Source organism: Somniosus microcephalus, chromosome 8 (assembly GCF_052327205.1).
Source record: "Somniosus microcephalus isolate GS21.2 chromosome 8, FLI_Smic_1.0, whole genome shotgun sequence".
In the NCBI taxonomy this organism is placed as follows: Eukaryota; Metazoa; Chordata; class Chondrichthyes; order Squaliformes; family Somniosidae; genus Somniosus; species Somniosus microcephalus.
Genome location: NC_140994.1, coordinates 42,306,418 through 42,329,310, shown reverse-complemented (window position 1 = coordinate 42,329,310; position 22,893 = coordinate 42,306,418). Strand labels below are relative to the sequence as shown.

The window sequence follows — 22,893 nt, the reverse complement described above, 5'->3', positions numbered from 1 at the left end:
CGCCACAGGTAGGCCCCGTGAACCGGGCGCGATTAGCGAGCGGCGCTACAGAGGTGGTCGCTGCCAAATATCGCGATCGTGGCAGTAGCAGGGCACTGCGCACACCGATGACGTCATCGGTGGCGGCGCAGCGCAACAGGCTAACGCCGCCATTAGCGCCCCAGCTAAATATCGCGGGAGGCGTGGCCAGTGGCACTAAAGCCATCGAGTGCCCTCTTTAGGCGCTAACTGGTGGCGCAGCCCACCGAATTTCTTCCCCTAGGAGTGTAAAATAAATGGGAAATGAGACAGGTGTGGGATCTGAGGGTTTTAATTGAAAAGCCATTAAACCATCACCACAAAGTGCAGCAATGGTGAAAAGAGAAAATAGGACCTTTGAATGTACAGCTCAATGTATAGAGCACATGTCCAGTGATAGTTAGCTTGTACAAAGCAATGGTCCTCCCCAACTGGAGTATTATACAAGGCCCTGTGCACCATACTTAAGAGGAGACATCTTGGCCTTGGAAACAGCACAAAGAGAAACTCAACTGATAAATGTGATTGTGCACCTGAGCTATGAGGAAATACTAAGGGTATTAGGGATGTTTACATTTCGAAAAAAATTGCATCTTATAAAGGTGACTTTAGACGTGCAAGATCTTCAAGGGAACAAATCAATCGGATCCCAGAATGATGTTTAATTTTAACACAAGGAGATGTTCTAGATTAGAAAATTTGATTACACAGTTAAGATATAATAATTTTTGCAGAGGAAGGTAGAAGAGCCAAGTCAGGGAAGTAGTGGAAGTGAATAATGTTTTAAATTTTAATTGAGTGATGGATCAATTTTTGACAGACAAGGCAATTGAAAGTTATCAGCAGTAAAGTGGGGTAACTATACAGGACTGGTAATTACTATGTTCTTAAAGAAATTGGAACATTTGGTGTAGAGGGAGGGGGAAAAAATTGTTTCGTTGTGTGTACTGGGTAACTGTTTCCTGGAGATTGCTCAATTATTTTTGGGAAATTTCTCCCCAACTCCGTTTGTGCCAGAAACTGGCCATAGGTTGCTTGCCTCTCCTTGGAGTTAGCATTACTAGTGTTTGGGGAGGGTAATACAGGAGGGCCCAGAAATTCGGGTCCCAACGCGTGAGTACGGACGGAGTACTCACGCGTGGACCCGATGGAAGTGTCGGTTTCTTGCATGCACGGGAAACCGGCATTTCCGATCCTCTGAACCAAGGGGTTCAGAGGTCGAATGCGTGCGCGCAGGAGTCTGTGCGTGCACGTTGAACTTCCTATTTTTTTTTTTTAAAAACAGGTTTGCCCGTGCGTGAAGGCCTCTACTTTTTGCACATTTAAAAACCAGACGTAAGGACTTCATTTTAAAAGGTAAGTGGTCAATTAATTAAAATTAGAACATTTTTTCCACAGGTTTATTATTTTAAAATACTTTACAGTTAGGTAAGTGTATTTTTAGCCCCGATTTTTTATAAAATTATTTTTTTCAAAAATTTAAATTATTGTTTAAAATAGTTATTTAATGTTCTTTATAGTTGATTTAAATAGTGTGATTTTTTTCAAATTTATTTTAAGGTTAAGTACTGTTTTCGGCGCCCGGAGTTTTCATGAGTTTGACATTCTTTCTGTCAAACTCATGAATGGACTTTTCCCTCCTTCGATTGGTTGCCCAGTGCTCACGTGATCCCAGCCGACGCATTGCACTAACTACGCCGCTGGATCACGCAAGCACAGCACGCCAGGAGCTGGACTGGGCCACAGACAGGAAATCCACGCAGGCCCAGGCCTCAACTGCCGGCGCGCTAGGTAAGTGTAGGTCGGGGGCTTGCACCCGCGTGAAGCCCCTGACACGAATTTCTGGGCCAGGAGATCTTATGGCTAGGACAGGTTTGAATAGGCTTGATAGTCTTCTCTCACCTCTTTTTTTCCCATATAGGTTAAATAGTACACATTGAAAGATTCAACAAGGGCTCGACACAGTGCATTCCTGACAGTGCAGATTATTAGTGTAATAAGTAATTTACAGTAATTCGAGTAATTTTCAATGTGTTTAACTCTTTTAGGCAGATTGATATTTTTCAGTTGGGTACACAAGCAATTCAGGAGATACAATTTACAATCATTGGCTAAAACAGAGCGAATGCTCACAAGTGTACAATTGTTCTTTAAAACAGATCCAGGTAAAGAAAATTACCACAAATATAATTTGTATCCATTGTCTCATTAGACATGAATTAATATATGAAGAGGGCATTTCCAACGGAAGCACCATCTAAAAACAAATGAGCAATTAAAAAAAATAGCATGTTCTATTTGCATCTGGCTAACAGTGCATAAAAGCACTGGGGAGTGGAGGGGGGAGGGTGTTGGGGAAGGAGGCTTCAAAGGGTTAATCCTTTCCATCCAGCTAATGAGGCTTTTGCTGTTGCCTATTGTGGCTCTCAGTTGGTAGCTACTGGTTGCTGGTGTCCCATTTAGAGCTCTTAACTTTTGCTGAAATTCAATATACTAGCCACAAAAACATTAAACTCATTTATTATTTCCGCTGCCAAATACACATTATCCCTCCTATAATTAGTAACTAGACATCTGGCAAGAGAGAAAAATTAACCCTGAAGAATGCAAAGGTTTGGAGGAGCACCTGCTCACTGATGCAGATAGTGAAATACACTTTCCTTATAGCTTTTACGTCTCCAGAGTAGTTGGTCATGTAATTCAAATAGTACAACAAATAATTTTTTTAAATAGACTGGGGGTAGGATGGGAAAAAAGTGTTCACAAAGTGGCTATTAACTTTTGGCTTTCATGAACAATTTATAATGGATTTAATGGTTAAAATAAATTCCTGTCCTGGATAAATAAACTTTGTTTCAACTTCTGCTTGGGGAGGGGCTTGCTTTTGATTTGATTGATATTTACCATTTGCGGATGGAGGATATTTTGCTGATAGTCAGTGCCATGTGGTTATTATGCACAAGGTGGTCTGCACTTCTTTTTGGTTTTGAAGTTCTTCACTTAAAAAAGATACAAATAAGGGAGGCAAAATAAGTTGATTCAAGTGAACGTTAAAAAAACTGGCACAAGGATGAAAACAAAACAGTGCTTTGATACAGAATTAGATACGTAGGAGGAAGTACTACACTCGGGGCAAAAGAGATTGACAAACTGCAAGGGAACCTAGAGCAGTTATGGATCTCACTACAGGAGTTTATATAATCTCATATGGACCCCAAGAATAAAAAAAAGTTGCAAGTTTAAACTCTACCGTCCACATGTAGTATAGTTCTCCTGGATATACAAAGAACAAGTGGATATATTTGTACATCTTTGCAGAACTATTCCAGAAGATGGGCGGTGCAGTGATAAAAATCAAAAGAACTACATACTGGCAGCTGTTACTTGCCACAAGCTGAAAATGATACAGAAGACAGCAACAGAGAGACTATCCAGTAACATTCGCTGGTGTATATATATATATATATATATACAATCACACACATATAATAGATATACGCACACACACACACACACACAATATATATACGCACAAACACACACACTATATATACGCACACACACACACTATATATATACGCACACACACACACACTATATATATGCACACACACTATATATACACACACACAATATATATACACACACAATATATATACGCGCACACAATATATATACGCGCACACACAATATATATACACACAAATATATATATACGCACACACATACAATAAATATACGCACACACACACATACAATATATATACGCACACACAATATATATACGCACACACATACAATATATATACGCACACACAATATACGCACACACAATATATATACGCACACACACATACAATATATATACGCACACACACATACATCTATCTATATATATATATATATATAAATAAGAGTTGGTTTGTCTGTCTGTTTGTCATACAATATATATACGCACACACACACATACAATATATATACACGCACACACACATACTACAATATATATACACACACACACAAATATATATACGCGCACACACACAATATATATACGCACACACAATATATATACGCACACACACATACAATATATATACGCACACACACATACAATATATATACGCACACACATACAATATATATACGCACACACATACAATATATATACGCACACACACATACATCTATCTATATATATATATATATATAAATAAAAGAGTTGATTTGTCTGTCTGTTTGTCATACAATATATATACGCACACACACACATACATACAATATATATACACGCACACACATACAATATATATACACACACACACAATATATATACGCGCACACACATGTGGTGTATGTGCCTTTAAGAGCAATTATGGTGTATGTGCCTTTAAGAGCCCCAGGTGTGCGTAATGCCGGTAATTGCCACTTGGGCTATATAAGCCTGTGTATTGTGTATATCCTTTAGAAACCCCCCCCCAGACTTGCTTAGTAAATACCTATGAACCAACTCCTGTCTTCAGTGTCTTTATCTACACACGGACACTACAACACACATACAATATATATACGCACACACACATACATCTATCTATATATATATATATATATATAAAAATAAATAAGAGTTGGTTTGTCTGTCTGTCATACAATATATATACGCACACACACACATACATACAATATATATACACGCACACACACACACAATATATATACGCGCACACACATACAATATATATACGCACACACACATACAATATATATACGCACACACACATACAATATATATACGCACACACACATACATCTATATATATATATATATATAAATAAAAGAGTTGGTTTGTCTGTCTGTCATACAATATATATACGCACACACACACACATACAATATATATACACGCACACACACATACAATATATATACGCACACACACAATATATATATGCGCACACACATACAATATATACACGCACACAACACATATACACACACACATGTATACACACACACATATAATATGTATACACACACACATACATATATGTATACACACACACACATATATACGCACACACATACAATATATACACGCAAACAAAATATATACACACACATACATATATGTATACACACACATATAATATGTATACACACACACACTATGTATACACACACACATAAAATATGTACACACACATGTATACACACACATACATATATGTATACACACACATAAAATATGTACATACACATGTATACACACACATACATATATGTATACACACATACATATATGTATATACACACACATGTATACACACACACATACATACTATAATATGTATACACACACACATACATACTATAATATGTATACACACACACACATACATACTATAATATGTATACACACACACACACACATACATACATACTATAATATGTATACACACACACACATACATACTATAATATGTATACACACACACACATACATACTATAATATTCTCTCCACACAGATGCGGCCGGACCTGCTGTGATTTCCAGCAAAAAAAATGTTTTTTGTCTGTTTTTTTGTTTTTCATACAGACCCCAGATCTTGTGACCTCACCTCATTGCTCTTTGATGTAATGTTTTCCTGACTGACCTGTTTGGACACCATTTACACCTTTGATTGCTGTGATTATCTCTCTGCCTAGGTGTGATAAATGGCAGTTAGAAAGATTACCTGTAAACATCTGACATTATTCTCTGACTATATAAGCTGTGTTTTTATGCATCTCTCCACTTCACCTGACGAAGGAGCAGCGCTCCGAAAACTTGTGATTTCAAATAAAGCTGTTGGACTATAACCTGGTGTTGTGTGATTTCTTACATATGTATACACACACACACACATACATACTATAATATATACACACACATACATACATATAATATATACACACGCATACATATAATATATACACACACATAATATATACACACACACATACAATATATACACACACACAATATATACACACAAATATATATACGTACACATACATACAATATATAGACGCACACACACAATATATATACGCACACACATATATACTATATATACGCACACACATACATACTATATATACGCACACACATACATACAATATATATACAGACACACATACATACATATATATACAGACACACATACACATATATACAGACACACATACATATATATACAGACACATACATATATAGACACACATACATATATATAGACACACACATATATAGACACACATACATATATATAGACACACATACATATATATAGACACACATACATATATATAGACACACATACATATATATAGACACACATACATATATATACACACATACATAATATAAACACATAATATAAACACACACATACATATAATATAAACACACACATACATATAATATAAACACACATACAATATATACACACACATACAATATATACACACACATACATATATATACACACACACATATATATATACACACATACATACATATATATATATTATATACACATATATATATAGACACACATACATATACACACATACATATAATATATACACATAATATATACACACACATAATATATACACACACATACATATAATATATACACACACATATAATATATACACACACATACATATAATATATACACACACATACATATACTATATACACACATACATATAATATACACACACATAATATATACACACATACATACTATACACACACATACATATATACACTCACATACATACATATATACACACCATACATATATACACACACATACATATATATGATATACACACATATTCGCACACACCCCCTCAGGCAAGGACAGAATCAGGGTAAGCTTTGATGTCGCCATATTCCACTAGCTCTCAACACTCATCATCAACGCTCACAAATGAATAATGACCAATGTGCGACGTACTGGAGGGCAAGCACTGAGCGTGGAATAATAACTCCCTTGTTGCATCACAAGAGAGGATGAATGGGAAAAAATTAATAGACTAATATATATTGTTTAAAAAAAATACATTTTACAGTAGCAATTTGCATTTATATAGTGCCTTTAATGTAGAAGAAATGTCTCAAAGACCTTCAAAGAGACGTAATTGATCAATATAAATTTTAAAACATTCAAATTTTAATTCGATTAGTCATGGAGATGAGGCATGAGTGTCTCCTGGAATCATGACTATAGAGGGGAGGGTAAGCATGCTAAATCACTGTTGTGTACCTATATCAAAACATCAAGGCTTTCTGCAAGAAATGCATTTGCTTAAGTGTGTGTTATTTTAATTTTTTTCATGTAACTTTTTCATTCTAGAGAAACAGCATTTGATTGAAACCTGTGGAGGGAGAGAAACCGAGTTAACGTTTCAGGTTGATGTCCTTTAGTCAGAACTGGGAAAAGTTAGAGATGTAACAGGTTTTAAAGCAAGTATAGAGGCAGAGACTTGCTTAAAACCTGTTACGTCTCTAATTTTTTTCCAGTTCTGATGAAAGGTCATCAACCTGAAACGTTAACTCTGTTTCTCTGTCCACAGATGCTGCCTGACCTGCTGAGTATTTCCAGCATTTTGTTATTATTTCCAGATTTCCAGCATCCGCAGTATTTTGCTTTTGATTGAAACCTACCCAACTCCACTATACTGTTCCATCTGGACTTCCATTTGAGATTACCCTTCAAGGTGTATAATTTACATCCTAAACAACTTCTCAGAACATCTACCGTTTAGTATTTTGACACCGATATTGCGGAACTGCCTGCCTTCATGAAAAATTAGTAAGTTTCCCATATAAATAGGAGAAAAAAATTCTAATCCAAACTATGATCCTTCCTCCTACCATCAAGAAAAGAAAATTTGTTGCAAGCTTACTCTTGTATAGCTTCTGATTTGGATATCAGGGATGGAATATGGTTTAAGTTCTGTAGGTTGGGGTCAGCTTGGGTTAAACGGAGCCAAGGCAGATTCGCTCATCTTTTCTTACCAGAATGTTTCAGACTTGGCAGATAATTAACAAATGTGGGGCTCCCTGATGGTAGATTGCTTTATGAGTGTATTTGTGTAACCAACAAGCCCCTTGCTGGTTTTCCTGTGATCTTGGCACTATTACAGCTCTGCAGGGTTTTGTCTGGCCACATATTGGCCAGCTGCTCCTACTGCCTTTTCGTGGATAGGACTTGCTGGTCCTTTGTTAATATCCCATGTTCCTTGTTTTAAGTTCTGCTAACAGATGCACTACACCAAACCAACAACAGGATGTTGTAAAACTCCAACATTTCTTTGCTTTTCATATGGAATCACTCTCAATGGCCAGGCTATCAGGATACAAATGTAAAGTACTGCTAAACAGAGCTATGGCTGAATAGGGATTTCAGACCTTCCACAAAGCAATGACTCACTGCAGCAGCATCCTGCTGTTAATGGAAAATGTATGCTTCCGATAGCTAAACTCAAGGTGGTACTACTGTTAATTACTCTGAGTTACAAACTTTAAACTGCAGACTATATTGTATATGGTGAGTTGTTGAGGCAGAGACCGTTGCATCTTATTGGAAAATAAGATACATTTGAAGTAGAGGAAGATAGAAGGCGATGGGAAGAAAGCAAGGCAGTGGGATTAGTTTTGGATTGCTCTCGCACAAAGCTGGCACAGACATTGTGGGCTGAATGGCTTCCTTTTGCTATTTCCCTACAGATTTACTGTAATGAGATTGCAACCATTTAATATTCTTCAGTTAACTGTCAGTTCAGAAAAACTTGGAAGTAACATGAAATGGAATTTAAGTATTTATGTAGTAGCAGAACCACAATATTTCTATAGGGCACCCTATACGTAGGAAGAAATCTCAAACAGCTTTATATTAGGGAGCACAGAATAGCAAATGCTGAGCAAAAAGAAAAATAGAGGGGGCCAGGGTGGAAGACTAAAGGCATAGTCAAAGAAAAGGGTTTTTGGAAATAAGAAGGAAGTGGAAAGACAGAGGGAATTGGTCAAAAAGTTCCAGAGGACAGGATTGTCGCAGCTGAATGAGTAGCCATCAATGGTAGAGTAGCAAAGAGTGTGTGCACAGGGATGTAAAGCAGGAGGATATCACTAATGCCAGGATTTGAAAGTGAGAATGAGAATTTTAAAGTCAGCTCACTGGAGCACGGGGAGCTTGTTAAAGGATGACGGCAAAGCGAGTGCCTTCCTACAGTGTGAATGAGGATGTTTGCTGCAGCTTCCAATTCAGCCTGCAGCATCAGCCTGCGAGGTTGATGGAGTCAAGGCCAGAGGTGTTGGTAGGCACCCAAAATGAAGGCTTGTCAACAGGAAGAGAATGCTTTTGAATTTTCAATTTCTATTTATTTATCCAGTGTTCACAGAAGTAGAGTGGAATTTACCTGGAACCGTGTTGTGAAATACTGTAAAGAACAAAAGCACTTTCAGTTATTGAGATGTGTTAATGTGACTGATTTCAAAAGCACTTTTCCCTTCTCATAGAGGTTGATAATTTTTCCGTGTAAATTTTCTTTGTGTGGTCAGTTCGGTATCATTTCACACTCTTCATATCCACAATGCTACAATACTCTTGAGTTTCCGTACAATTGGATATTCAAATGAATATGGTGAGTACACTAAATTCAGTTTTCATTGGTATTATAAAATCATAATTTCCCAAAGGCAATAAAATTACTGCACCGGAGATCCATGGAGCTCTACAACCTGTCCAATTATTCACCGTCAGGGTCTACTATGTTGAGCACTACCATCCCTTGCTTTTCTCTGCTAAAACTTCTTGCTATTCCAAGATCATTCTTGAGGGCATAGATCCTTTTCTCCACAAATTTCTTCTCTCCCCAACCTCGTCTCTAACACTAAGTGCAAAGAGTGCAGCCGTCTTCATCTTCAGGATTGATGATCATCCATGCAGTTACCATCCCTTCTTCTCCCTCAACCCCACTTTTTCCTACTCTCCTAACCATTCCAGTCTCAATCCCCCATTATTCTACAGTTTCTCTTCCATGTCTTTCCCTCCACTCCCTTGCCAAACGTATCTCCTCCCCAAAACCAACCTCTGCTCTCCTGATTCCCTCATGACTACTCAACTAGCCCTCCTGGCTCCTATTCTAGCTGACATCAATGGTTCCTTTTGCTCAGGCACTATCATACTCCCTATTAAAGCCACGATCATCACACACACCCTCAAAAAAGCCACCATCAACCTACCCATCCTTGCCAACTACTGCCTCATCTCTAATCTCTTTCCTTTCTAAAAAGGTCCTCAAATGGGTCAACTGCTCCCAGAACTCCATTTGAATCCCTTCAGTCCGGCTTCTGCCCTTTCTGCAGCACTAAGACTTCCCTAATCAAGTCATAAATGGCATCCTCTGTGACTGTGATTGTGGTGCGTCATCCCTCATTGTTCTCGACTGCTGCATTACATTTGGTACAGTGTTCCACTCCAATCTCTTTCATTGATTTTCCTCCATTAACCAGCTCCATAGCACTTCCCTTACTTGGTTCCATTCCATCTGTGATAACACAGTCAGCCCACACCTCCAGCAATTGTTTTTATTCCTGCTGTAACCTCTAGAGTTCTTCAAGGTTCTATCCTTAGCTCCCTCCTCTTCCTCATCTACATGCTGCTGCTTGCCAACATCATCCACAGGCATGTTATAACAGGATGGTGTTCCCTTGACCCCTGCTCTCCTGTTGGTGAGCTATATTTTCAACAACACTTTTCATCCCATCTATTATTTTGATACGTGTGCCTCCATACTGTCCGCTAGTGAGCTATTTCACCACAGACCATGTCACATATCATTTGCATATCATATTTGCATTCCAGAATAGGCCACCAGACACTGATCAGATGCAGAAACCCTGGCTAATTTCCTTTTGTAAGTGATAAACTGGGTTTTGGCTTTATATTTCCATTGCTCTTGGTAAATTCTTTCAGAACATTTTAACTCACTACATCAAGTGTTCTACAACTTCTGACCAGCTTTTAATCCAGACAGGTTCAAATCAGTTAAAGCCAGGAAGGGGCATGTGAAAGCTCAGAAAGTATTTCCAAATAAGGTGAAAACCCAATTTATTCTGTATTTTACACACTTATTTTTAGTATATTGATTTAAATGTGCAAGGTCAACTGCTGATAGCATGCAAAATCTTCACAGAACTAACACATATCCTGGTGTTGTACCCATTTTTGAATTAGATAAAAGAAATGAGTGCAATGTTTGGAAAAATTAAGCTACAATAGGCTCAAAAAGGCATTTTATAAATCGAAAATAGGAAAAGGGAGCATAAATCACATCCTCCAACAGTATTACAACTCTGGCAATTTAACAGAACAATTTCACATTACTGATAATTAACTTTTTGAGGATTACAGTAGCAATTCTGCCCCAAAGCCAAAATTGATCAAGATTACAAGGTTTAGTTTAGTGAAATACTCTAAAGTTACATTTCTTCAATTTTGACCGCACAACATTAATTACAGCAGAGGGCAGACCAATTTGCTAATTGGCCAAGGGAACAAGCAGCAGCACGTGGTGAAGGACCCATGCTGAAAAGGAGCTTAGCAGATCAAAAACACACCCTGTACTGCTATATACTCATAATTCACATGAAAATCATTTCAATTAGTAATGGCTATAATGATAATTCCAATATGCTTTATGCTGAGGTCGGTGGGGGGGGTAGGTAGGAAAAGAAAGGAGAGACTCAAGCTAATTAAAGCAGAAGGCTGCAATTTGTCCTGTAATCAGCTCAAGGCACCCACTGTAACATACAAAGTACTAGAATGTTGCAACTATGGAAAAATTAATAGTTTTTTTCTGTGCTTGAGCACCTTTGTGAACTTTTTGGTTTTAATATATATACTTGTGTTTCTATAGCATCTTTCATGACCTCAGGACGTCCCAAAGCGCTTTATAGTCAATGAAATGTAGTCATTGTTGCAATGTAGGAAACACAGCAGCCAATTTGCACACAGCAAGGTCCCACAGACAGCAATGTGATTATGACCAGATAATCTTTTTTAGTGGATTTTGCTTGAGGGGTAAGTCTTCTTAGGCAGTCCCTCGGAACCGAGGATGACTTGCTTCCACATTAAAAATGAGTTCTCAGGTGACTGATGAGTCCAATGCCAGACCTGCAGTCTCTGTCACAGGTGGGGCAGACGGTGGTTGAAGGGGCGGGTGGGTGGGGTGCTTGGGTTGACGTGCGCTTCTTGCGCTGCCTGCGCTTGGCTTCCGCTTGCTCCCGGCGAAGAGACTCGAGGTGTTCGGCACCTTCCCGGATGCTTCTCCTCCACTTTGTGCGGTCTTGGGCCAGGGATTCCCAGGTGTTGGTGGGGATGTTACACTTTTTCAAGGAGGCTTTGAGGGTGTCCTTGAAGCGTTTCCTCTGCCCACCTGGGGCTCTCGTGCCGTGTCCGAGTAGAGTGCTTGTTTTGGGAGTCTTGTATTGGGCATGCGGACAATGTGATCCATCCATCGGAGCTGATTGAGCGTGGTCAAAGCTTCGATGCTGGGGATGTTGGCCTGAGCAAGAACACTGATGTTGGTGCATCTATCCTGCCAATGGATTTGCAGGATCTTGGGAAGGCAGCGTTGGTGGTACCTCTCCAGTGCTTTGAGGTGCCTGCTGTACATGGTCCATGTCTCATGTCTCTGAGGCATACAGCAGGGCGGGTATCACTGCTGCTCTGTAGACCACGAGCTTAGTGCCGGGTTTGAGATCCTGGTCTTCAAACACTCTCTTCCTCAGCTGACCGAAGGCTGCACTGGCACACTGAAGGCGGTGTTGGACTTCGCCGTCGACATCTGCCCTTGTTGACAGTAGGCGCCCGAGGTATGGAAAGTGGTCCACATTGTCCAAGGCCTTGTCGTGGATTTTGATATTCGGAGGGCAGTACTGTGTGGCGGGGGCAGGTTGGTAGAGGACCTTTGTCTTACGGATGTTTAGTGTAAGGCCTATGCTCTCATATGCTTCGGTGAAGGTGTTGATGATGGTTTGGAGTTCAACCTCCGAGTGAGCGCAGACACAAGTGTCGTCTGCATACTGTAATTCGACGACAGAGGACAGGACAACCTTGGATCTGGACTGGGGGCAATGGAATTGGCCAGGACATTAGGGAAAACTCCCCTGCTCTTCGAAATAGTGCCATGGGATCTTTTACATCCACCTGAGAGGGCGGACAGGTCCTCGGTTTAATGTCTTAACCGAATGACGGCACCTCCGACAGTGCAGCACTCGCTCGGTACTGCACTGGAATGTCAACTTTGGGGGTAAAAACAGGAGGGTAGATTATTATCTAAATGGCAATAGATTGGGAGATGGGGAAGTGCAGAGGGACCTGGGTGTTCTTGTGCACCAGTCACTGAAGGAGAGCATGCAGGTGCAACAGGCGATCAAGAAGGCAAATGGTATGTTGGCCTTCATATCAAGGGGGTTCGAGTATAGGAATAGGGATACCTTACTACAGCTGTACAAGGTGCTGGTGAGACCGCATCTGGAGTATTGTGTACAGTTTTGGTCGCCCCATCTGCGGAAGGATGTTCTTGCCATGGAAAGAGTGCAACGGCGATTCACCAGGCTGATACCTGGAATGGCGGGAATGACCTACGAAGAGAGATTAAATAGTTTGGGCTTGTACTCACTGGAGTTTAGAAGATTGAGAGGGGATCTCATCGAAACATATAAAATTATGGCAGGCCTGGACAGGCTGAATTCAGAGAGAATGTTTCCAATGGCCGGGGAGCACAGAACCAGGGGCCACAGTCTAAAAATAGCGGGCAAATCATTTAAAACAGAGATGAGGAAGAATTTCTTCACTCAAAGAGTGGTGAGCCTGTGGAATTCCCTGCCACAGAGGGCTGTGAAGGCTAATTCAATAAATATTTTCAAGAGAGAATTGGATATATTTCTGAAGGCTAAGGGGATTAAGGGTTACGGAGAAAAGGCGGGGACGGGGTACTGAACTGGTAAGATCAGCTATGATCTCAGACGAAGATCAGCCATGATCTCATTGAATGGCGGAGCAGGCTCGAAGGGCCGAATGGCCTACTCCTGTTCCTATCTCTATGTTTCTATGTTTCAACCTCAATTGCGTGCTCAAGTCTGTGGAGCGGGACTTGAACCAACGACCTTCTGACTCGGAGGCAAGAGTGAAACTAGCTGAGCCACAGCTGACACTGGGTACTGCAGGGGGTGCAGTAATTTTCTGTAGAATAAGCCATACAGCCATAAAATATCCATTTGTTAATTTCTCTCAATTAAATAATAGCTTCCTTAATTTTTATTTCAATTGTTATAGAAAAACTAAAGTTGAAGTTTAATAAAGTTTAAGAAACTCTCGATTTACCGGCACCTAAATAACCGGAAATCTCTGTTAACCGGCGAAATTCAGGAGTAGGATCAGGTAAGTTTTACTTCATATTAGTGGCAGTTCCTGGATTTGTGGCTGTGTAACTGGGATTTGTGCACTTGTTGCTGAGCAACAGGGATGCTTGGACTGTGGCCGGAGTTCCTGCACCTGTTGCTAAGCAACAGGGAAGCCTGGATTTGTTGCTGTATACGGAGCTCTCATACCTTTTAACTATACCTCTCTGTAATCCGGACTTTTTGATAAACCGGCACCACGCCGGTCCCGTCAGTGCCGGATAATAAAGAGTTTCGTGTAGATGTAAAATACATCAAAAGGTTGTTGAAAACCACTCACATTGGACTAACAACATTTATATGCAGGAACTGAGAAGTTGTTTCAATGCTCAACATGAACATTTCAACAGTATATTAAGCTTCTTACTGCATCCTGAAGCAACTTCAGAAATGACCCTTCCCCTTCGGACAGATGCTATTGTTATTGGGTAAACTACTTGTATAATTTTTAGTTTTGTGCTAGTTATTAATGCATTTTAATTAAAAATATAGATACCTGCTCATTTTGTTAAAATAAATAATTTCTCATTACTTTCTATTTCGGTAATTAAAGTGGTTTCCATGTATAAAATATGAAAAAATAAACCTAAATTTGAATTTGTAAGGCTTTAGATGTGTCAGCCGTGGCTCAGTGGGTAGCACGCTCGCCTGAGTCAGAAGGTTGTAGGTTCGAGTCCCACTCCAGAGACTTGAGCAAATAATCTAGGTTGACACTTCAGTGCGGTACTGAGGGTGTGCTGCACTGTCAGAGGTGCCATCTTTCAGATGAGATGTTAAAATGAGGCTCTGTCTGCTCCCTCGGGTCGACCTAAAAGATCCCATGGCGCTATTCGCAGAAGAGCAGGGGAGTTCTCCCGTGTCCTGCCCAATATTTATTCCACAACCAACATCACTAAAATAGATTACCTGGTCATTATCACCTTGCTGTTTGTGGCCCCTTGCTGTGCACAAATTTGCTGCTGTGTTCCCCACATTACAACACTTCAAAAAAATTTAATTGGCTGTAAAGCATTTTGAGACATACTGAGGTCATGAAAGGTGCTATATTAATGGAAGTTCAGTCCTTATTTCTTTACAGAGATCACCAAAGTACGGCAGGATTTTCTAAACATCACAAAGAAATAATTACTATGTTTATCGGTGCTTCTTTGGCTCCACACCTAACACAGACAAGTTTGTGGAATGAGCCAATGTATAGCCGAGTTCTTCAGGGTGGATAAACATTGGGTCATTTGAGGTTGGGAAACTCCAGGCATGTTTCTACCGTGCTTGACGTACACACCAAGGACAACACTCAAGAAAAGGACATGGGGTTACACAAGCTGTGTGAGGAGGCTATAGGGAAAGCAAATAGGATTTTAGATTGTACAGCCAGGGTCATCGGGTGTAAGGCAGAGTTCTAGACTTAGACTATATATGAAGGCATCGGTACGTTTACACTTGAAAGTGTCCAGTTTTGGTCCCTGCACAGGGTGAGGATGATAGTTGACCCAGGAGTTCTTAGCTACAACACTATGCACTTTGGAGAAAAGAAGGTTTACATATGATATGCTCGAAGTTTTTAAACTGATGCAGATTGAGCTCAGGTTGGATAGGTTATTTGAGATGGGTAAGGGTATTAGAACTAGAGGACGTGCGTGTAAAACATGCAGGCAAAGCCTTAAGCTAGATGTCAGGAAATATTTATCTCCAGAGAGTTGTGATGTGCCTCAATGATCCCGAGACTCGATGTTAGCGGAACAAAACAAGGCTTTTATTAACTTAGAAGATAACACGCAGTGGAGAGAGGTATCTTCCATCTGGAGCTCTGCAGTACTGGATATGAGGCCAGACTGAGCTGGCTTACATAGAGGCCAGGTATGGGCGGAGCCCTACACACAACACATTCCAATATACAATACAATGGTGAGGAGAAACCTGAAACCAACCACAGTCACAGGCAGTGATGATATACAATACAATGGTGAGGAGAAACCTGAAACCAACCACAGTCACAGGCAGTGATGAATGGAATATTTCATCACATTCACCCCTTCTATAGATTTAGTCTGTTCGGGGGTTTGGTAGTCCTCTGCGACCGACGTGGCTGTTGTGGTGTCGCGGGTGTCGGCTGGGTGTCCCCGGTGGCCTCCTGGGTCTCTGCCGGGGGTGCCGCCAGGGTTGTTGAAGGGGTAGTTGGTGGGGGTGCCGTTGGTCGATGTTCTTCCGGGGGTGATGAAAGAGTAGTGGGTGGGTAAGAGTTGCTGTGGTCGTTGTTGCTGCTATTGCCGTGGTTGTTGTCGTTACCGGCTGGGGCGATGTCTTTTATTGACACGGTGTCCTCCCTTCCGTCGGCGTGCCGGACATACACGTATTGGGGGTTGGCGTGGAGTAGGTGCACTGGCTCCACGAGAGGGTCCGTCTTATGGCCCCTCACATGCCTTCGCACGAATACCGGACCTGGGGTGGAGAGCCATGGCGGCATGGATACGCCGGAGGTGGATTTCCGGGGAAAGCTAAACATTCGTTCATGAGGCGTGGCATTAGTGGCAGTACACAATAGCGACCGTATCGAATGGAGCACATCTGAGAGGACTTCCTGCCAGCGGGAGATAGGGAGGCCCTTGGTCCTTAGAGCTAGAGTGACTGCTTTCCATACTGTCCTGTTCTCTCGCTCCACTTGACCGTTACCCCGGGGGTTGTAGCTGGTGGTACGGCTCGTGGCGATACCCCTGGACAGCATGTACTGGCGTAGCTCTTCACTCATGAAGGACGCCCCCCTATCCGTGTGGATGTAGCTCGGCATACCGAACAGGCAGTTGAGGCATTTAATGACCGTGGCGCTGGTCATGTCTGGGCAGGGGAAGGCGAATGGGAACCGGGAGTATTCGTCCACAATGTTCAGGAAGTAAACATTGCGGTCGACGGACGGGAGGGGGCCCTTGAAATCTAAGCTGAGCCGCTCAAAGGGCCGTGTAGCTTTGATTAAGTGGGCTCTATCAGGGTGGTAGAACCGAGGCTTGCACTCAGCGCAAGTGCGGCAGTTCCTGGTCAGAGACCGAACTTCCTCAATCGAGTAGGGTAAGTTGCGGGACTTTATGAAGTGGAACAGCCGCGTGACCCCTGGGTGGCAGAGGTCGTTGTGGAGGGTCTGTAGCCGATCCCCGGTGGCGCTGGCACACATCCCTCGTGAGAGGGCATCTGGGGATTCGTTAAGGGCCCCTGGCCGGTAAATGATGTCATACTCGAAGGTGGAGAGCTCGATCCGCCACCTAAGAATCTTATCATTTTTGATCTTCCCCCTCTGTTTATTATTGAACATAAACGCTACCGACCGCTGGTCGGTAAGTAGGGTGAAGCGTTTGCCGGCTAGGTAGTGGCGCCAGTGGCGCACTGCCTCCACGATGGCTTGGGCCTCCTTTTCCACGGAGGAGTGTCTGATCTCGGGCCCTTGGAGGGTCCTCGAGAAGAAAGCTACGGGCCGCCCCGCCTGGTTGAGGGTGGCCGCCAAGGCAAAGTCAGACGCATCACTTTCCACTTGAAATGGAGTGTTCTCGTCCACTGCCTGTAGCGTGGCCCGCTCAATATCCTGCTTAATGCTTTTGAAGGCGGCGTGGGCCTCAGCAGAGAGCGGAAAAGAGGATGCTTTCAAGAGGGGGCGGGCTTTGTCGGAGTAGTTGGGGACCCATTGGGAATAATAAGAAAATAACCCCAGGCACCTTTTCAGGGCTTTGGGAGTGTTGGGCAGGGGCAACTCCCGTAGGGGGCGCAATCGGTCGGGGTCTGGTCCGATTTCCCCATTCTCCACCACGCTGCCTAGTATGCAGAGGCGCGTGGTGTTGAAAACGCACTTGTCCTCGTTGTAGGTGAGGTTGAGTTTTTGTGCGGTTTTCAGGAACCTCTCGAGGTTCGAGTCGTGATCCTGCTGGTTGTGACCGCAGATGGTGATGTTGTTGAGGTAGGGGAAGGTTGCCTGCAAGTGGTGGTCATCGACCATGCGATCCATCTCCCTCTGGAAGACCGAGACCCCATTCGTCACCCCAAAGGGGACTCTGAGGAATTGGTAGAGGCATCCGTTTGCCTCGAAGGCGGTGTACGGGCGGTCCTCTGGTCTAATAGGGAGCTGGTGGTACGCTGACTTGAGGTCGATGGTGGAGAACACCCGGTATTGGGCGATTTGGTTCACCATTTCTGATATGCGGGGTAGCGGGTAGGCGTCTAGTTGGGTGTACCTGTTGATCGTTTGGCTATAGTCGATCACCATCCGTTTCTTCTCGCTACCCCTTACCACCACCACTTGGGCGCGCCACGGGCTATTGCTGCATTCAATAATGCGCTCTTTCAGGAGCCTGTCTACCTCGGTCGTGATAAACCGCCTGTCCTCCCAGCTGTACCTCCTGCTTTTGGTCGCTATTGGCCGGCAGTTAGGGGTAAGGTTCGCGAATAGCGAAGGCGGCTTTACCTTCAGGGTAGCCAGGCCGCACACTGTGAGGGGCGGCTGGGACCCACCGTACTTGAGCGTGATGCTTTGGTGGTTGCACTGGAAATCCAGGCCCAAGATCACGCTCGCGCATAGATTCTTCATGATTAATACTTTAAAATTATCGTATACAGTCCCGTTAACAGACAATTGTACCGTGCAGTAACCCAGAATGGTCGATGTCTGGGTTTTATCAGCCATAGAGATGGTACCCCAAGTAGGGACCACCTTTAGGGAGAGTTGTTGTGCCAGTTCAGGGTGGATAAAACTCTCCGTGCTTCCACTGTCAATTAAACATTTAACCCCGCACCCGTTTACCTCGATGTCCACCATTGATTTGGATAGTGGGTGGGGCCTGGTCTGGTCCACTGTGACCGATGCCACTGTAGGGCCCTGATCGAGACGAGATGGCGTCCACGCTGTCTGCTCACAAGATGGCGGACCCCACGAGGTCGGGCAAGATGGCGTCCAAGATGGCCGCTCCCACGGCGCACACGCGGCGGTGGCGGGTTTTGGTTTTCCGGCGGGGTTCCCTCTGCACACCTTCCCGAAGTGCCCCTTCTTACCGCACTTAAAGCGGGTGGTGCCTTTCGCCGGGCACAGGTTTCTGGTGTGCTTTGGCTGCCCGCAGAAGTAGCAGTTGGGTCCCTGACGCGTCGCGGCTGTCGTAGGGCTTCTGGGGGGAGAGCGGGGCCCCGACGGTGTCGGGCTGCCGGGCGGGGAAGATGCCTTCCAAGATGGCGGCGCCCTTGGTGCACACATGGCGGCGTGGACGGCGCGGGCTGAAGAGTAGGCGTCCGAGTTTCTCTGGGCCACATCCAGGGATCGCGCGGTGTCCGCAGCCTGTTTCAGGTCCAATCCCGTTTTTTCCAGCAGTCTTTGCCGGATGTAAGTGGAGCTGAGGCCTGTGATAAAGGCATCACGGACAAGCTCGTCGGTGTACACTGCGGCTTTTACATCTCGGCACTTGCAGTCTTTGCCAAGCATTTTCAGGGTGCCTAGGAGCTCCTCCACCGATTCCCCAGGTCGCTGTGCGCGAGTGGCGAGCAGATGCCTAGCATACACCTCATTCGTAGGCTGCTGGTAATGCGCCTTTAAGATGTCGCAGGCGGCCAGGTACGTGTCGGCGTCTTGGATGAGGGGGTAAACCCGGTGGCTTACCCAATTCCGCAGAATTCCGAATTTCATACTCGCAGCGTCCGTAGCGTCTTTGACGGCTGCGGAATTGTCCAGGAAGAATTCCATACACATAAACCAGTGTCCGAAGCGTGTTGATGCGTCCGGAGCATGCTGATCCAAATCCAAACGTTCGGGTTTCAGGAGTTGATCCATTGTGTTGAAAAATAAGTTAATAAAATTGATGTGCCTCAATGATCCCGAGACTCGATGTTAGCGGAACAAAACAAGGCTTTTATTAACTTAGAAGATAACACGCAGTGGAGAGAGGTATCTTCCATCTGGAGCTCTGCAGTACTGGATATGAGGCCAGACTGAGCTGGCTTACATAGAGGCCAGGTATGGGCGGAGCCCTACACAACACATTCCATACATTCCAATATACAATACAATGGTGAGGAGAAACCTGAAACCAACCACAGTCACAGGCAGTGATGATATACAATACAATGGTGAGGAGAAACCTGAAACCAACCACAGTCACAGGCAGTGATGAATGGAATATTTCATCACAAGTTGTTACCCTCTGGAACAGACTACCTGAATATTTTGTAGGTATGGAAATACTGCAGTCCATTAAAAGGAAGTTTAACAGGTTCCTGAATGAAGAGGACATTTCCAGTTATTGAGAGCAAGTTACTACTAGTTGTGATTTACAGGAACCACAAGTTTCTGAATGTATCCTGGATTGGGTACAGGCTTCTTCCACTTGCTTTTTTGCTTCTCCCAGGAAGTTACAGTACATGGTTAGAGGATGGCTCAGTTTGTTGCACCATATTGCATGGGGCAGGCTTAATATAAGGCTGATGGCCTTTCCTCACCCTTTTATATGTTTGCATGTTCTCTCTGTAACATTTGCTGCTTTGAAGCTACCCATGAGCAGATATTAAGTAGAAATGTTAATCAGCAGGGATGTATTGAGAACCACCCAGTCTTCAATTAATGCTACTACTGTAGCAAGGCATTCTATAATATATGCACACAGCAATTTCATAGGAACAGATTTATAGTTTAAAATTTGGAGGCAGAAACTAAAAAAAACCCATATAGCTCCATCTTTATTCACACAACAAGCTTTAAAAATAAAAACAGAAAATGCTGGAAATACTCAGCAGGTCAGGCAGCGTCTGTGAAGAGAGAAACGGAGTTAACGTTTCAGGTCGATGAAATTGTGTCAGAACGAAACATTAGGACCTGAAACGTTAACTTTGTTTCTCTCTCCACAGATGCTGCCTGACCTGCTGAGTATTCCTAGCATTTTCTGTTTTTATTTCAGATTTCCAGCATCGGCAGTATTTTGCTTTAAAAGTAATGTTGGTGTCCCATTGACGGGGGGCGGTGGGAGGTGTAGGACAGAGGACATCACAGGCGAGTCTGATTCTGTCCTAACCCAATGTCCACTTTCAACAGGAGCAACTGGATCGCAATCAGGATTTAACTCCTGACCAACTTTTCCCTCCCTACCATAGTTTAGGCCACATGAAGTTGTTTTCTGAAATCACGGAGTTTGCTTTCAATCCCCCAATATGTAACTCGATTAATTTTGGCCGACTTGATCATTTTAAAAAGTGTTTTTTTAATTTGCGATTGTTCCATTAATTTCAGCCACAACAAAATTGTGGGAGGTTTGCAGTACTAATGAGAAGCAAATATACTATCATGGTATTTTGGATTCAGACGGTTTTAGACAAGCACTCCCACCTGGGCTGGATACCACTACAGCTGCTAAGAGTGGGGGCATTTAAGGAAATCTCTCGGAATGTAGTAGATAGATTGGAAAAAGTGGAGCTTAGAGAAATACGTTGAATGTTTCATCCAGAAATAGGATGCACTACTTGGCAGACCCAGTACTTGTGGTTCACACAAAAACCACTAAAGAGGTGGAGACAGCTTGCCATCCCAAGAGGGTTAGCAGTACATACAATATCCTCACAAGACCAATGTTTGATCATTGTGTATCTGACAAAGACCCAAAGCCGTGTCACCTAACATCTACCACATACAGTGCCGGGGAATTTCTCTCCCCCACTGAGCGAACAGACTTCCAATGCAGCTTTAACACTCACCTTTTCACCGCTTCCGCGGAGCCGGGGATGGCAACCCCTCCTCCCTCCCCGCTGTCATACAGAACCCCACTAATATCTAACAGCACTCCTCTCACTCTGCCTGCAGGCTCACACCATTCAGCCATCATGGAAATGAAACACGCTGCATTCCGGGAGATGCAGTTTGTTAAGTGCTGCTAGTTATTCAAGTAAAGTGGAACTGGACTACAGATGCCAGTGTCCCGTGCGCTCACGCTACCTCCCAAAGCCCCAGTCAATAATTGGTGCACAACCATATCTGTGCTCGGTGTCCAATCCGCGCTTCACTTACACCGCTCCATGGCGGTGGGCCGTGCAATATAATACAGGAATCTGCAGTGTGTGCTAAAAGTAGCGATAATATTACAGAAATATCTCCTGCGTGCGATTTAAAAACTTAGTAAGAAAACCTGTATTGTATACTATTTCACATATTGAATTAGGTGTCGAGCATTTATACTACTAGCGCATTAAAATTAATCCAATAGTAATTCATAATAGTTTATGACAGAGAGATTTACATTTCAGTGTTAAGCATAGTGGAATGTCTTTTTAATGCACTTTAGAGGTTACATTGCTGCTACAAGATGCCTTAAGAATTATCGTGTGTATATATACTTCAAAACTTTAA

The 22,893-nt window shown here is 42.9% G+C and overlaps 1 protein-coding gene across 4 annotated transcripts in view; it reads right to left on the bottom strand.

The window, feature by feature from the left end:
- lhpp (phospholysine phosphohistidine inorganic pyrophosphate phosphatase) overlaps positions 1-22,439 on the bottom strand; it is a 195,936-nt gene extending 173,497 nt beyond the window's left edge. Inside the window, exon 1 of one of the 4 annotated variants that reach the window (XM_085994626.1) lies at positions 22,245-22,439. In XM_085994626.1, coding sequence (XP_085850752.1) covers positions 22,245-22,372 — 128 coding nt within the window. In that variant the 5' untranslated portion in view covers positions 22,373-22,439. The remainder of the gene's footprint in view (positions 1-22,244) is intronic. The other 3 variants (XM_085994624.1, XM_085994625.1, XM_085994623.1) reach the window with 3 other exon arrangements.
- Positions 22,440-22,893: the final 454 nt, after the last annotated feature.